Source organism: Gadus morhua, chromosome 10, assembly GCF_902167405.1.
Source record: "Gadus morhua chromosome 10, gadMor3.0, whole genome shotgun sequence".
Lineage (NCBI taxonomy): Eukaryota > Metazoa > Chordata > Actinopteri > Gadiformes > Gadidae > Gadus > Gadus morhua.
In genome coordinates this window covers 14,034,833-14,049,014 of record NC_044057.1, presented here as the reverse complement: position 1 = coordinate 14,049,014, position 14,182 = coordinate 14,034,833, and the positions used below count along the sequence as shown (strand labels likewise).

Here is a 14,182-nt window from a genome sequence, read left to right as displayed (position 1 = left end):
GGCGAGAAACTAGGCGATCCAACGCAATACCTGTGCAGGTTTGCTCTACCTTGCCATTTTTGGCCACCGGGATCTTGCAGCGGGAGATCGGGGACAGGTCTGCTATTTCCCAGCCAAGTATTAGCCGAACCATGCCAGCAGTTTTGGCAGCTATAATGTCCCTCTCCGAACGTTATATTAAATTCCCATAACGATCAGCAAACTGGAATCAAACGGGATTTTTATGCTATTGCTAGGTTTCCAAATTTGATTGGTGCGGTTGATTGTACCCATATGCGCATCTATTAATGATTACGCGTAGGCCTACATCAACCGCAAAAACAGCTACCATTCAGTTAATGTTCCGATTATTTGCGATGTCATAATGTCAATCCTGAACATGGTAGCCCGATGGCCTGGGGGCACGCACGATTCTTTTATTTTCCAAAATAGCAACGTTGGGCATCGTCTACATCAGGGCGCACTACATGGTCAGAGTCATCTCGGTGAGTTACGCTGCAGTCGCACTGCACCGGCCTCCTCCCGTTTCTTGCTTGGCCGGCTTCACAGCCGCAACACCTTTTTTGGTGCTGAGCTTCATGTCGGACCATTTTTTCTTCACCTTATTCGGAATTTAATAACTTTAACGGAATGCAAACAATAGCATATATGTGAAATGCTGGATAACAGAAGTTGTACATTTAATTTATTATTTAATTAATTTAATTAACAAACCTCTTCCGTAGCCCGACGAACATTGGAAACACTATTCACTGCAACAGTTATTTCCTTCCATATAGCATTCTTTTGCTGGCCTTTAATGCCAGCTTTTAGGCTACCAAATAAAACCAGACGGTTCGCATCCACCAGTGACCCGAGCGTCTCCATTTGGGTCTCGGAAAAATTCCTCTATTTTACCGTTGGACGTTTCTCCATGTCGTAAAAGTTAGGGGCGAGACTTCTGAAGACGTGCTTTTATATGGGCGTGTTACGTTAATTACGATCGATCTCAGCCGCCGTATTTATCAACACCAAGATCCTTCGTACGCTGGGATTGGTGTGATACGAAGGTTTCGTAAATCTCACGTGGGTCCTATCGTAAGATGAATCATGCGTTCAGATTTGCGCTCATTTCTACGTTCGTTTGATAAATGAGGGCCAATGTGTGTATTAACCGATGTAAGTCGCTTTGGATAAAAGCGTCTGCCTAATTGTAATTGTGCGTGTGAGTTTTGGTTTTAAGGAAGTATGAAAATATGATCCGATGTGAGGACTAGTCTCGTGATAATATAGCGATGGATGTAAAGCATCTGTAAGGAAGTCCAGGCAGTACACTTCATAAGCAGCAGACATACAGGAGTATGCTCAATAGAAACTTCTTAACTCAATCATCAGTTCTGAAGTTCTGTTGGTTTTTCTAAACACATATTCTAAAAAACACTTTCCAACCATTTACACAATTGATTAATTTGGCATCCAATACCTTGAATTGTTTCTCATGGTGATAGCTCAGATTTCTTACACCTTTGGTTTGCAATGACTAAGCTTTGATGGAGCCCTTGAACGCAACAACCCTTGTCTAGGTTCAGGAGACACTGAGGTTGACCATACACTTCATCATGTGTTTATGTGACTTCCTCAAGTAAACTTTCGTTTACTCTGACCTTTCTTTGTGACGTGTTGCACTTTCAATGTGTGGTCAACCCAGCCCACAACATCCCTCTAGCTATTCCATCTTCACAAAGAACTGTTTATTTTCTTGATACAGAAATCTTTGCTTTTTGTACACATGTCAAAAGCTGCCCTCTTGTCACTCTGTTAGTTAGTGTGTTGCATCTCCCTTTTTTATTATTTTCCCATTTTCCCTTGAAATATGTAAATTGTTTCTATCTAAAAATAGTATAGAGAAAATCATCATTAGATACAAAACAAACAATAAAAACAACAGCAACTTACAACAAATGCACCTGACTTCCTCATTGAGAACACTTTCATTGTCAAGTCAAGTCACTTTTATTTATATAGCACATTTAAAAACAACAGGAGTTGACCCAAGGCGCTTAACATTGACAGTAGTCAGGGTTGGGCAGGACAGTTGTTGAAAGGGGCCCAATTGTGACGTGTTTAACCTCAATGTGTGGTAAACCCTGACCATAACATCCTCTAGCCCAGTTAGTGTGTTGCACCTTCCTTTTGCCGTCACACCTGGATGCCGTCGACCTCGTGGCCGTTCAGCTGATGGGTGTTCTTGCAGCGCTCTGGTTGGTTAGGCACTATATGGAGGTAGATTTGTGTCTTTATTATGCAATCAAAAATAATAGGTTTGAGAGCAAAACTTTCCACACTGCAATCAAAAAATAGGTTTGAGAGCAATACTTTCCACACTGCAATCAAAAAATAGATTTGAGAGCAAAACTATCGACACTGCAATCAAAAAATGTTTTATTGCAAGATAAATTAATGTGATAAAAAAAATATTAATGGGATTCCAAAAGTTTTGTTTGCAAATCCAAAAGTTTTGTTTGCGAATCCAAAAGTTTTGTTTGCGAATCCAAAAGTTGTGTTTGCGAATCAAAAAGTTTTGTTTGCGAATCCTAAAGTTTTGCTTGCGAATCCAAAAGCTTTGCTTGCTGTTGAGCTGAATCTCGTGGGTGGGACCTACGCCGAAAGATGTAAGACACGTCTCTATTGGCCAGTCTCGATCGGAGTGACAGCTTGGCAACATCCACAGTTAGTAACGAGAGAGGGAGTTTTGAAGTCCATGATGAGACAGAGCGGGAATCGGGAGCTCCCTCTCTCGTTACTAACTGTGGATGTTGCCAAGCTGTCACTCCGATCGAGACTGGCCAATAGAGACGTGTCTTACATCTTTCGGCGTAGGTCCCGCCCACGAGATTCAGCTCAACAGCAAGCAAAGCTTTTGGATTCGCAAGCAAAACTTTAGGATTCGCAAACAAAACTTTTTGATTCGCAAACAAAACTTTTGGATTCGCAAACAAAACTTTTGGATTCCCATTAATATTTTTTTTATCACATTAATTTATCTTGCAATAACATTTTTTTTGATTGCAGAGTCGATAGTTTTGCTCTCAAATCTTATTTTTGATTGCAGTGTGGAAAGTTTTGCTCTCAAACCTATTTTTTGATTGCAGTGTGGAAAGTTTTGCTCTCAAACCTATTATTTTTGATTGCATAATAAAGACACAAATCTACCTCCATAGCACTAAGGGATGATTTGTTTGACTTTATTCCGAGCCTGGCCCCCCAAGAGGGGGGGCCGTTCCCTGGTGTTATGGGGCGATGGCGGAGGAGGAGACAGAAGAAGGGAGGGAGGTCGAGGGGAGGACAAGGGAGAGAGGGAAGGAGGGTTTGTCTATATAAGGACGATGGACAGAGCTAAAAAAGGGAAGGAGAGAGGAAGTGTGTGCTATGGTGCAGAGGGAGAGTTGCTTTGGAATGCTATACGCTGCTGCACTGTGAGTAGGAAAATGGGATTGTCCTCATCTGTTGAACTGTGTAGGTTGCTGTTATGCGATGTGAATACAAGGCAAAGCGATGTTTGATTGTGGTTAGTCTACGAGAGCGCAATGATTTCAGTTGTTTCTTATGGTGGAATAGACCAGATGTTCTGACTTCTCTCTTTTGTCTCTTAAACTCGTTAAAACAGAATGATGCATGTACATTGACATCTAGGCCAGTCACTGCTATAATGTTGTGACGAAAAGGAACATCTGTTGATTCGTCAAACTATTCTCTGAACTTTGCCAATACCGAGCATCAGTCCAGATGTTTCTGAATGTGATGGAATATGATCTCTCAACATCACATCACAGTCAAGCTTTGATACAATGCTGCAAAATACCGGCTGTCGCATTCCAGTGTATTTTACACTGGCTTTGTAACACTCTCACGATCTCACAACATCGCTTAGCACAACTCATCCTATTTTCTTGTGTGTTCTCTTAGGTCCAGGAAGCCAGCCAGGACATCCCTCCCCCTCTGTGTGCGTGAATAAACGTGCCTTGGTGTGTGGGAGTGAAGTTAGTGGGTGTAGTATAGGAGCTTGTGTGTGTGTGTGTGTGTCTACCCGCGTGTGTGTGTCGGCCCGTGTAGTGGATCATGCTGTGTTGCGATGTGAGAGGTGGCGTGCGCCGCTGGCTCACGCTGGTCAGCGGCATGGTGGAGTGCCTGTGCTTCTCGGGGGCCGTGTTCGGCTGGGCCTCGCTGGTGGTGGTCCTGAAGAGCGGGGGCTACTTCAGCTCGCTGTGTGTCAACGGCACGGGGCTGAACGGCACCGCCGCCAACGGAACCCAGGAACTAGGTGAGGCTGGGGGAACCAGACCAAAACGAATCCAACCGGGTCAATGGGGGGGGGGGGGGGGGGGGGGGTTGGTCAAACCACACCCCCACTACTTCAGCTGGACCCCTGGTACCGCCCAGTCCGATGTAAGGACCGCAGAGTCGCCCACCAGCTTCCAAAAAAGACTCAAAACTCACCTGTTGAGAGTTCACCTAGCCTCCGCATAGCCTCCCCGTCCCACCTACTTATTGTATGTTGTACGTCCCGGCACTTAATGTATGCACTGATTGTAGGTTGTGTTTAGTTATAGTACTTAGTTCTGTGTATTGTATCCTAGCTCTCTTAGTTGAATACGGGGACTGGGTTAACCTAGCGATTGTCAGTGCTGCTTGGCACTTGGTTCTATGAACATCCTTACTGTACCAAAAGTCATTACAATTACAATTAGGGCATTTAGCAGACGCTTTCATCCAAAGCGACTTGCATCGGTTTATAATACACACAATGACACACCGATGGCAGAGTCAACCACGCAAGGCGACAGCCAGCACCCAGTTAGGGTTAAGTGTCTTGCTCAGGGGGACACATCAGCACTCAAACTACCAACCTTTCAGTTACAAGACAACTGCTCTACCTCCTGAGCTAAGCCGACCCCAAGTGATATATTGTTTCAGTTTCTTCTGACAAATGTACTTATTGTGAGTGGCTTTAGATAAAGATGCCTGCTAAATGTATAGGTATGTAGTATTTAATGGTTCTCTGATCTCGTCCCTCTGAGCAGACTGCAGCGGCCAGGACCAGCAGCTCTCCCTGGTCTTCACCATCGCCGCCTTCGTCAACAACTTCCTGACGCTGTCCAACGGCTTCCTGTTCGACCACTTCGGCACCACCGTGTCTCGGCTGTTCGGCATGTGAGTCTGGGAAGGACTGGTTTCGGATGAGCCCTGGTTTCAGCACCAGTTTCATTGTCCTGCATTAGATAACCCTCTTATAACAGCAGTGTTTGGGGTTGACCATTTTTAACCAGAAGCTACCTACCAGGGGTGGCGTATGAAATTTCACTACTGTATAAAGACACTTTTATTATATTAGGTTATATTAGGATATTAGATTGATTAATATGCAGGGTTAGGTAAGGTTCAGGATTTCAAAAGCAATCTTTTCCCTGAGGATGATTGGTACAAAATATAGTATTCATTGTGGACTCTTTTCAGTGAGTTTAAATAATTGGATCAGGGCTTAATCACCCCTGAAAGAAATTAAATGGAAACGGGATAATACAGAAAGAAAATCGTTGCACATGCAGAGAGAGAGTTAAGCAGATATAATGATTCTAAGTGAACCTAAGGGAATGTCCCTCTCCACCTATTGACCTAGATGGTTTGATAATTAACATGGCAAGGGTTTTCCTCTGCCATCCAGATCTCCAGAGTGTGTGCGGAGGACGGCTGGTTTAACCTGTGCACACTGATTACTCTATGTGCAACAGGTGTGCAGCCTCACCCAGCCCCAGTCCAATCAGACTCGGCAAGGTGAGGCTGCTTAAACCAGTCATCAGCCACACACACACTCCCATTTGATAACCTTTTGGGAAATATATGATTAGACAACATGATCTTCAACCTCAAAGACAGAATTGGTTGTTTGTGACTGTGACCCAAAACGACCCGAGGACCGTTCGCTGGTCCAGCGCCCCCTATCGGCCGTCTGAGTAAACAGCAAGCCTACTCTATCGTTCAGGTTGGAGAACAGGTTGAGATTACAATAATATGTTGAATAAGATGGTAACTTTTGGTTTTCACATGATTCACATGGTTTTACAGGTTGAATGAATTACAATTATTACTTGAAAATGTACCATGTTTACGAAAGTAATATGCACTTTAAAACGGTTACTGTATGTAACCCCCTCACCCCTTTTCCAGGGGACATATCAAGCATTTTGGAAATAACATAAAAATGTCAATCTCACAAACTTGTCTGTTTCTTTGGTACTCTTTATAAGACTTAAACCTGCCTCGGTAGCCCTCTGGGAAATAATCATATCCAGATGTGGGGGAGCCTGGGAACCAGATAAATGCTAGCTTATGTTTTACTTGCACTAACATTTGCATTGGCCCCTTTACGTCTGCCAGGGTCAGAATAGGGGGAGGGGGCGGGGGAGTTAAAAGATGAAAGGTCAGGCTTTAAAGAACTTAAGCCTGCAGGGAAACAGTTCCATGTTTTTCTGCCCTGATTAAAAAAAATAATGGGGCGACAAAATAGTTTACATCTGCAAACTCCATCAGTGTGTGTGTGTGTGTGTGTGTGTGTTGCGAAGTGTGAGTGAGTCTTTTAATCCTAGTCTGTTTTAATATATGTCTGTTACATAGTTTAGATTACAATTTGTAAAGCGCCTTAGAGTACCATATTAAGCGCTATATAAATTTCATTTTTTATTATTATTATTATTATGAGTGTGTGTGTGTGTGTGTGTTGCCACATTCAGAGGGTCCCTTGACGATTGTGGGAAGCTCTGTTCTAGGCCGCCTCTGTTACATTGAACTCATTACTAAAGTAATTTACATCCTCACCTCCATCCCTCCCAGATCACTGTACACCACAGGCGCACTGTTCGTGGCCTTCTCCAGTCCAGGTACCAAAGAACCTTTCTCCTGCAGCCTGTCGACTCCATCAGTATAGGGCTTGTACATTGCGACGTCACATCGCAATGACCGCCGCCATTTTGGAAGCATAGGAGCTTTGGAATCTTTGTTCATATGTTGGCGTAATGGTTTTTGTCTTTATTGGGAGACATTTTTGTGTTTAAACTGCAACAGTGTCTTCATGCGAGGCGTGGCAAAACAATCTTTTTCATAGGCAAGGCAAGGCACTTTTCATAAACAAGGCAGACTCAAAGAACAAACAACACATAGAAACACAACATACAATAAAATGAAAAAAAAAAAAAGTGTAAAATAGATGAAGGCAAAAGTAAAAAAAAAAACATGTTAGGATTATACTGTACCACAATTCCTGTGTCCTGTTAATATGGTGGAATATCAACTTGCGAACGTCCGGTCACATAGTTAGACGCCCAGCCTGGTCTGACTCTCTCCCCCCTCCCCAACCAGCTCTCTCCGTTCTGCTCTACCCCGCCCTCTCCTGCATCGCCATTGGGGGCATCATGCTCCTGATCACCAATATGCAGGTACACACACACAAACACACACACACACACACACACACACACACACACACACACACACACACACACACACAGATACACACACACACACACACACACACACACACACACACACACACACACACACATAAACAAACTCACATAAACACACACACAGACACACACATACACACACATACACAGACACACACACACACACACGCACACGTAAACACACACACACACACAGGCACACACAACAAACAGAAAAACATAGATACACACACACAAACACACACACACAGACACACTCAAAGATACGCGCACACAGACACACACAGTGAAAACTGAGGACTGAGGACTATTATTGATAAGTGATCTAAACACCTCCCCCGCCACCTCCCCCGCCACCCCCCCCCCCCCCCCCACCCCCACCCCCCACCCCCCGCCCCAGGTGGGCAACCTGTTTGGCTCCCAGCGCTCCACCATCATCACGCTCTACAACGGGGCTTTCGACTCTTCCTCGGCCCTCTTCCTCGTCATCAAGGCAAGAGAAACACTCACAACAACAGCTACACACACCATGCAGGAGACGATACACAGTTGGAATGTGAAAACAGGACTCCTGAATATATATGCCTATAGCATGACCCAGTTATGCTATAGCTACACTATTAAGACATGCTAAAAGAACACTACAGTTCTTATATATGTACCACTGTTGATAGTTTTAATTTAAATTCAATTAAATGTCCAATCAAATATGCGTTTTTCTCTCCCTCCCTAGCTAATGTATGAGTCGGGCGTCTCTCTCATGGTGTCTTTCGGCTCGCTTGCAGCCTGCAGCGTTATTCACCTGGTCAGGACCTTCCTGCTTCTGCCTGGAGGCCATATCCCCTACCCACTGCCCCCCTCATACACATATGGGTAGGGCCCGGCCCCCAGGGCCCACACACACACACACACGCTTACATAAACATCCTCTTCCTTATTAACCAGCACACACACACACACACACACACACACACACACACACACACACACACACACACACACACACACACACACACACACACAGACACAGACAGATACACACACACACACACACACACACACACACACACACACACACACACACACACACACACACACACACACACACTAACATACACACACAAGCACACACACGTGCGCACGCACTTACATATACACACACACACACACACACACACACACACACACACACACACACACACACACACACACACACACACACACACACACACACACACAAATGCCTACGCACTTACATGAACATACACACACACATAAACATACACACACACAAATATATTTGATGTCATTTTTGTGCTTTTGAAAATGTAATGTAATACAGTGCTGAAAGGGGGAATACACATTCTTACTTGAGTCTCTTGTGTCTTTGTCATGTTCGCTGGTAACCCAACAGCGTGACCTGCCGTAAATCTGAAGTGTTTAGTCCCGTCACCGTGGACGAGGCCCCCCCGGTCCTGGCGAAGAGCTTCTGGAAGTGTGTTTTCTCCAGGCTCTTCATGTTCCAGCTGCTGTGGCTGTCGGTCATGCAGCTGAGACACTACCTGTTTATCGGCACCCTAAACCCCACGCTGCAGAGGCTGGCTAAGGAGGATCCCTCACTGGGTAAACACACGCACACACACACACACACATACGCACGCCGCACACATGCACACACGCACGCACGCATGCACGCACGCACGCACAAGCACACACACCAAATCCCTTTGAGTTATCACATCACTTACTGATTCCATAAGATCAAATACATTGCATTCCATTTCATTACGATAAATTTAATTATGATGCATTTCATTACGATGCATTTCATTGCAAAATATCTTATCACAATACACTTCGCAATGATTCAGTCGCTTACTTTGACCCTGTGTTTGTCCATCCCGGCTCTGTGTGTGCAGTGAGCCAGTACACCAATGCCTTCGCCATCACCCAGCTGTGCGGAGTGCTGTTCGCCCCCTGGAACGGCCTCATCATGGACCGACAGAAGAGCAGGCCCCGGGCTGCAGGTGCTGACTCCCTGCACACCACTAGCCTTACAGACGGGACGAGGGGGGGAGCTAGAACACAATTGTCTACCAGGGGCGACCTCAAATCTTCGATGATTCCAATCTTCGATAGAATGACATTTAATAGACATTTCGTCTTTAAAAGTCTAATCGCCGTGTCGGGAACATTGTGTGAGTGTAACATGTGTGACATACCATTGTGAGGGCGGGGGGGGGTGCTTAATGAGTGATTCCACAGCATTGCTTGGCTTCTTGAAGGAAAAAGCTATGCAATGTTTGTTTAGTGTGGGTGGGGGATATACTCTGTCATCTTTATTTCGAAATAATAATCTAATGCAAACCGCCTCAACAGCAGCTGTCATATCACACCACTTCCGCTGGTGAAAATTATTCCCTCCGTTGGTATTTGGTCGTGCCGTATTATCATACATTTTGATTTTAGTAAATGCAGCTTACAGTAGCGAGTAGCCTATATTTCTGTGAAGGCTGGTCATATTGTGGAGTTCATTCGTTTGGAGTGTCCCGGATTACAAAGCACAGCTTCGGACATTAGGTTTGATTATCATTTAGATTGGCACGAAAGTTCTTTGACTGATAATGAATTCATACAATTCTACACGATTGAACAGACATACTTATAATAATTTGTGTATGTGTTTGTGTGTGTGTGTTTGTATGTGTGTGCCTGTGCGTGTGTGTGTGTGTGTGTGAGTGTGTATGTGCGTGAGTGTATATCTGCATGTGTTTTTGTGTGTGTATATCTGTGTGTGTGTGTGTGTGTGTGTGTGTGTGTGTGTGTATATGTATGTATATCTGTGTGAGTGTGTGTGTGTGTGTGTGTGTGTGTGTGTGTGTGTGTGTGTGTGTGTGTGTGTGTGTGTGTGTGTCTGTGCGTGTCTCTGTGTGTGTGAATCTGTGTGTGTGTGTGTGTGTGTGTGTGTGTGTGTGTGTGTGTGTGTGTGTGTGTGTGTGTGTGTGTGTGTGTGTGTGTGTGTGTGTGTGTGTGTGCAGGGGAGACGGAGTCTGAGTCTGATCTGCGTGCGGCTGTGCTCTCTCTGGCCCTGACCGCTCTGCTCAGCGTTCTGTTCTCAGTGAGCGCCTCCGTCCCCCTGCTGCCGCTGCAGTACCTCACCTTCATCCTGCAGGTGCTCAGCCGCTCCTTCCTCTATGGGGGCAACGCCGCCTTCATCAGCATCGCGTGAGTGGTTCGTTTTATTGTCTGCGTAAAAAAAAAGTTTTTTATCTTGTTGATGCATTTTTTTAATTTTTTCGAACCAAATAAGTAATGTTTCCAAATGTAAACAAATACAACTGCATTCGTTTTTTGCCCTGATGAGAATATGCCTTCAGTCAGGGCACATCCCATTGACACATTTGTCCAAGTGATGAATAAAGTTGCATTCAACCCACCTCCATGTAAGAAACATGAAATATCCGCAAAAAAACGGAACTGAAAGTAAAAAAATGCAATTCTGCTCAATCGTGCGTTCAAAAATAAATTGTAGACATGAGTGAGAGATTGATTTTGGAGTACATGTTTTACAATTGTTTCTCTCTAATAGCTGTATATCTACTAAGCGCACATCTACACCTATATTTATTTACCTGGACAATACTTTTGGTATCATTTTGACTTCATAGACCAGAGGCATGTGGACAAACACAATCACTTTTTCAACAGTGACCAAAGATTTTGAGTTGCTGGCATTACTTTAGTTTGAGTTCATCGCTTTTCAATAAGCCCTCTGGCTTGCTCATTGTTGCCATTGTTGTCTTTTTGTGTATGTTTGTGTGTGTGTGTGTGTGTGCAGATTTCCATCAGTTCACTTTGGAAAGCTGTACGGCCTGATCATGGCTCTGTCAGCTGTGATCTCCTTGCTGCAGTACCCGTGCACCATACTGATCAAAGTGTGGCTTGGAGGAGACCCGTTCTGGGTCAGTATAGCAAAAGCCCACAACTAATACAGCATACACTAACTGTAAAATACGACATTTACCAGAACAAAGACAAAATCCACTTTAACTCTGAAGTGGTATGTGTATTGAGTCAATATGTTTCATATGGATGGACGTTATATTTCTCTCTCTCAGGTGAACGTGGCCCTGATAGTGCTGTGTCTGACAGCCTTCATTCATCCTGTCAGCGTTCGCCTGCACTGTCGCAAGCTGGCCTCCCAGAGGTGCTAGACGGCAGGGGACCTCGTATGAATGGACTCCCTCTCTCCCCTCTTATCCTCTCCTCTCCTTTCCTCTCATCCTCTCCTCTTCCTTCCCCTCTTCTCCCCTCAACACGCACAATTCATGGGCAAAACCAGGCAGCCAAAACCAGGCGGTTACACAGCGACATGACAACATTGTTTCTGACTGTATTATGTGGGGCAGAATGCTGGGTTTTACCCACAGAGGAAATACCATGTATTTTTCATATTTTAGTCAATATTATACAAATATTTTGATACTGTGAGCCAACACCACATTAGAAATGTACAAATGTTTACTTGAAACCAAGCTAATTTGTTATTCCAATATATTGTATTTAGCCCATTTGAGCCATGGCTGGTTGGATTGTACTATTTGAGTAATGTTTGTATAGCTCAAACTCATCCACAATCAAACCCTTTCAAATATTAGAGGGAAGGGGACAAAAATTGTATATTGTCTTTTTTGCATCATTTATTTTTGGCAGTATTCTTCAGCGAACGTTGAGGCCTATTGTCCTGATGGGGTGCTTCTGGTGCTGCAGTACCCCCTGTTGGCTGAGAGTGAAAGACATCTTACGCAGCGAGGCTAAAGGGCTGATTATGGTCCCATGTTCACGCAACGCAAGGGGGTTACGGACCCCTTACGTCCTTGCGGACCCTCCTTGCGTCAAGGGCCTGACGTGCGCCTCCCAAAAGTAGACCTCTGAGGAATAAGTACCGTCTCCGAGGCTCTTGGTTCCATGTTTAAATGTCTATGGAAAATAACATGGGGGGTTTTGAATGATCGTACATGACAAACTCTGTGAAAAGGTAACAACTGCTCAGGTTTTGGATTGTCGGGGCCGTCAGTAAACTATTATAAATGCTAACCGGGAGCTAGTTCTGATCTGCGCAGACTTCATACGTCATACTTGTCAGGGAGGCGGGAGTTGCTCGCAACCATTCACGACCTAACGTGATTGTCATTTCACGCGTGAACGGACGAGCAGCGTTGGTGCCACCTCCTCCGTAGGCGGGCTCTGGTGCCATTTCGGTGAAGACAAACTATGAAACATTGCCGTTGCTATGCAACCTTGCCTGGGAGAGTCGTGACGTCCTAAGTCGGCGCAGATCTGCATTAGCATAATGCTTCTTCATAATAGTTAACTACTTTAACGACCCCGACAATCCAAATCCAAAGTGGAATCTAGATGGAAAAAAATTGTACTTCTTCGCACCTACAGAGTTTGTCACGTACGATCATTCAACATCCCCATGTTATTTTCCATAGACATTTAAACACGGAACCAAGAGCCTCGGAGGCGGGACTTATTCTCCAGAGGTGTAACCTTCTGTCGAGGCAACGCAGCAGCAAGGGCTGTGATTGATCAGTTTACTAAAACCCGATGCAGAACCAAAACAGGTTCACGACTGTGTCGAAACGTCTGCGTGGTCCTTGCGTTGCGTGAACATGGGTCCATAATCAGCCCATTATTTGTTGAGACAGATTCTATTGTGGAATAGAATCGTTGGTGTATGCTGAGTTGTTGACAAAATGATTTCCTTTCACACACTAAACGATCAAAACTGTTCAATGTATCTCACTTGATCCCTCATGTTTTCTAAATTAGAAAATGTGTCAAGTGTGTATCCATGAAGGAGAGATGTATTACATTTCTTGTTGTTGCTTCAATGTCTTGTCTTTTAATACGAAAGTACAAAATTAAGATCATGCATTGTTCTCAGCATTTTAAGATGACCCTTTTTTATTACCAAAGTGTACAAAATTATGAGCCTCACAGAAATGAATATTTTGCCTCATGTTTTTTTTCATCAATACAAATTATTATTTTCCAATAAAGGCTATTTTCTCCAAGCTTCTTTCCAATCATAGACATCATAATAATTCCTTTGTAACCGGGAAATGAGGGGAAGCTCTAAACAGATCATATCTTAATTTACTGAGTTGGATTATGGCTCACTGTATCAGTGTGACTATTGCTCACTGTATCACACATTAGCAGACTCCCTGCCATGTTTGTGAGGGTTAAATGTCCAACAGTTGAAAGGGCAGAAGGGCAGTTGAAAGAAATAACACATGGGAGGCAGGGAGAAATACAGACAGGCCCTTTAGGCAGAAGCTTCCAGTAGGGCCAAACTGACTTTTGCTGCTGGACTTTCTTCAGCACCCGACACATAGATGGTGGTGGTGGGAGTCAGAGTGATGGTCTCATCACATTACATTTACATTACATTTAGGGCAATTAGCAGACGCTTTTATCCAAAGCGACTTACAATAAGTACATTTGTCTTAAGAAGTGCATCAATATATCACTGTCGGTACAGAAAGGATGTTCATAGAACCAAGTGCAAGTACCACAATCGCTAGGCTAATCAATTCCCCGTGTTACAGCCATGATAGCAGCTACTGCAGTTGCTACACAGTTAAGTACTATAATACAATACAATGCAATAC

At 44.3% G+C, this 14,182-nt stretch overlaps 1 protein-coding gene across 2 annotated transcripts; it reads left to right on the top strand.

Moving 5' to 3' along the window:
* The first annotated feature begins 3,311 nt into the window (after positions 1 to 3,311).
* Positions 3,312 to 13,586, top strand: LOC115552318 (solute carrier family 43 member 3). 2 transcript variants are annotated; one of them, XM_030368289.1, is made up of 12 exons: positions 3,312 to 3,455; positions 3,946 to 4,300; positions 5,061 to 5,190; positions 6,868 to 6,914; positions 7,393 to 7,469; positions 7,900 to 7,992; positions 8,233 to 8,372; positions 8,914 to 9,122; positions 9,419 to 9,526; positions 10,538 to 10,724; positions 11,338 to 11,461; positions 11,618 to 13,586. In XM_030368289.1, exons 2-12 carry the CDS (start codon positions 4,099 to 4,101, stop codon positions 11,711 to 11,713), a joined length of 1,413 nt encoding a protein of 470 aa, XP_030224149.1. In that variant the 5' UTR covers positions 3,312 to 3,455; positions 3,946 to 4,098; the 3' UTR covers positions 11,714 to 13,586. The 2 variants fall into 2 exon arrangements, with proteins under 2 accessions (XP_030224149.1, XP_030224151.1); XM_030368291.1 differs by having other exon boundaries at positions 3,375 to 3,495.
* Positions 13,587 to 14,182: the final 596 nt, after the last annotated feature.

What these genes read in the sequence shown, in the direction of transcription:
- LOC115552318 (XM_030368289.1), top strand. Translation starts at nt 4,099, where the DNA reads ATGCTGTGTTGCGATGTGAGAGGTGGCGTGCGCCGCTGGCTCACGCTG. An exon ending in CCCTCTTCCTCGTCATCAAG is followed by an intron (nt 7,993 to 8,232) that starts GCAAGAGAAACA and finishes CTCCCTCCCTAG; the next exon opens with CTAATGTATGAGTCGGGCGT. An exon ending in GAGCAGGCCCCGGGCTGCAG is followed by an intron (nt 9,527 to 10,537) that starts GTGCTGACTCCC and finishes GTGTGTGTGCAG; the next exon opens with GGGAGACGGAGTCTGAGTCT.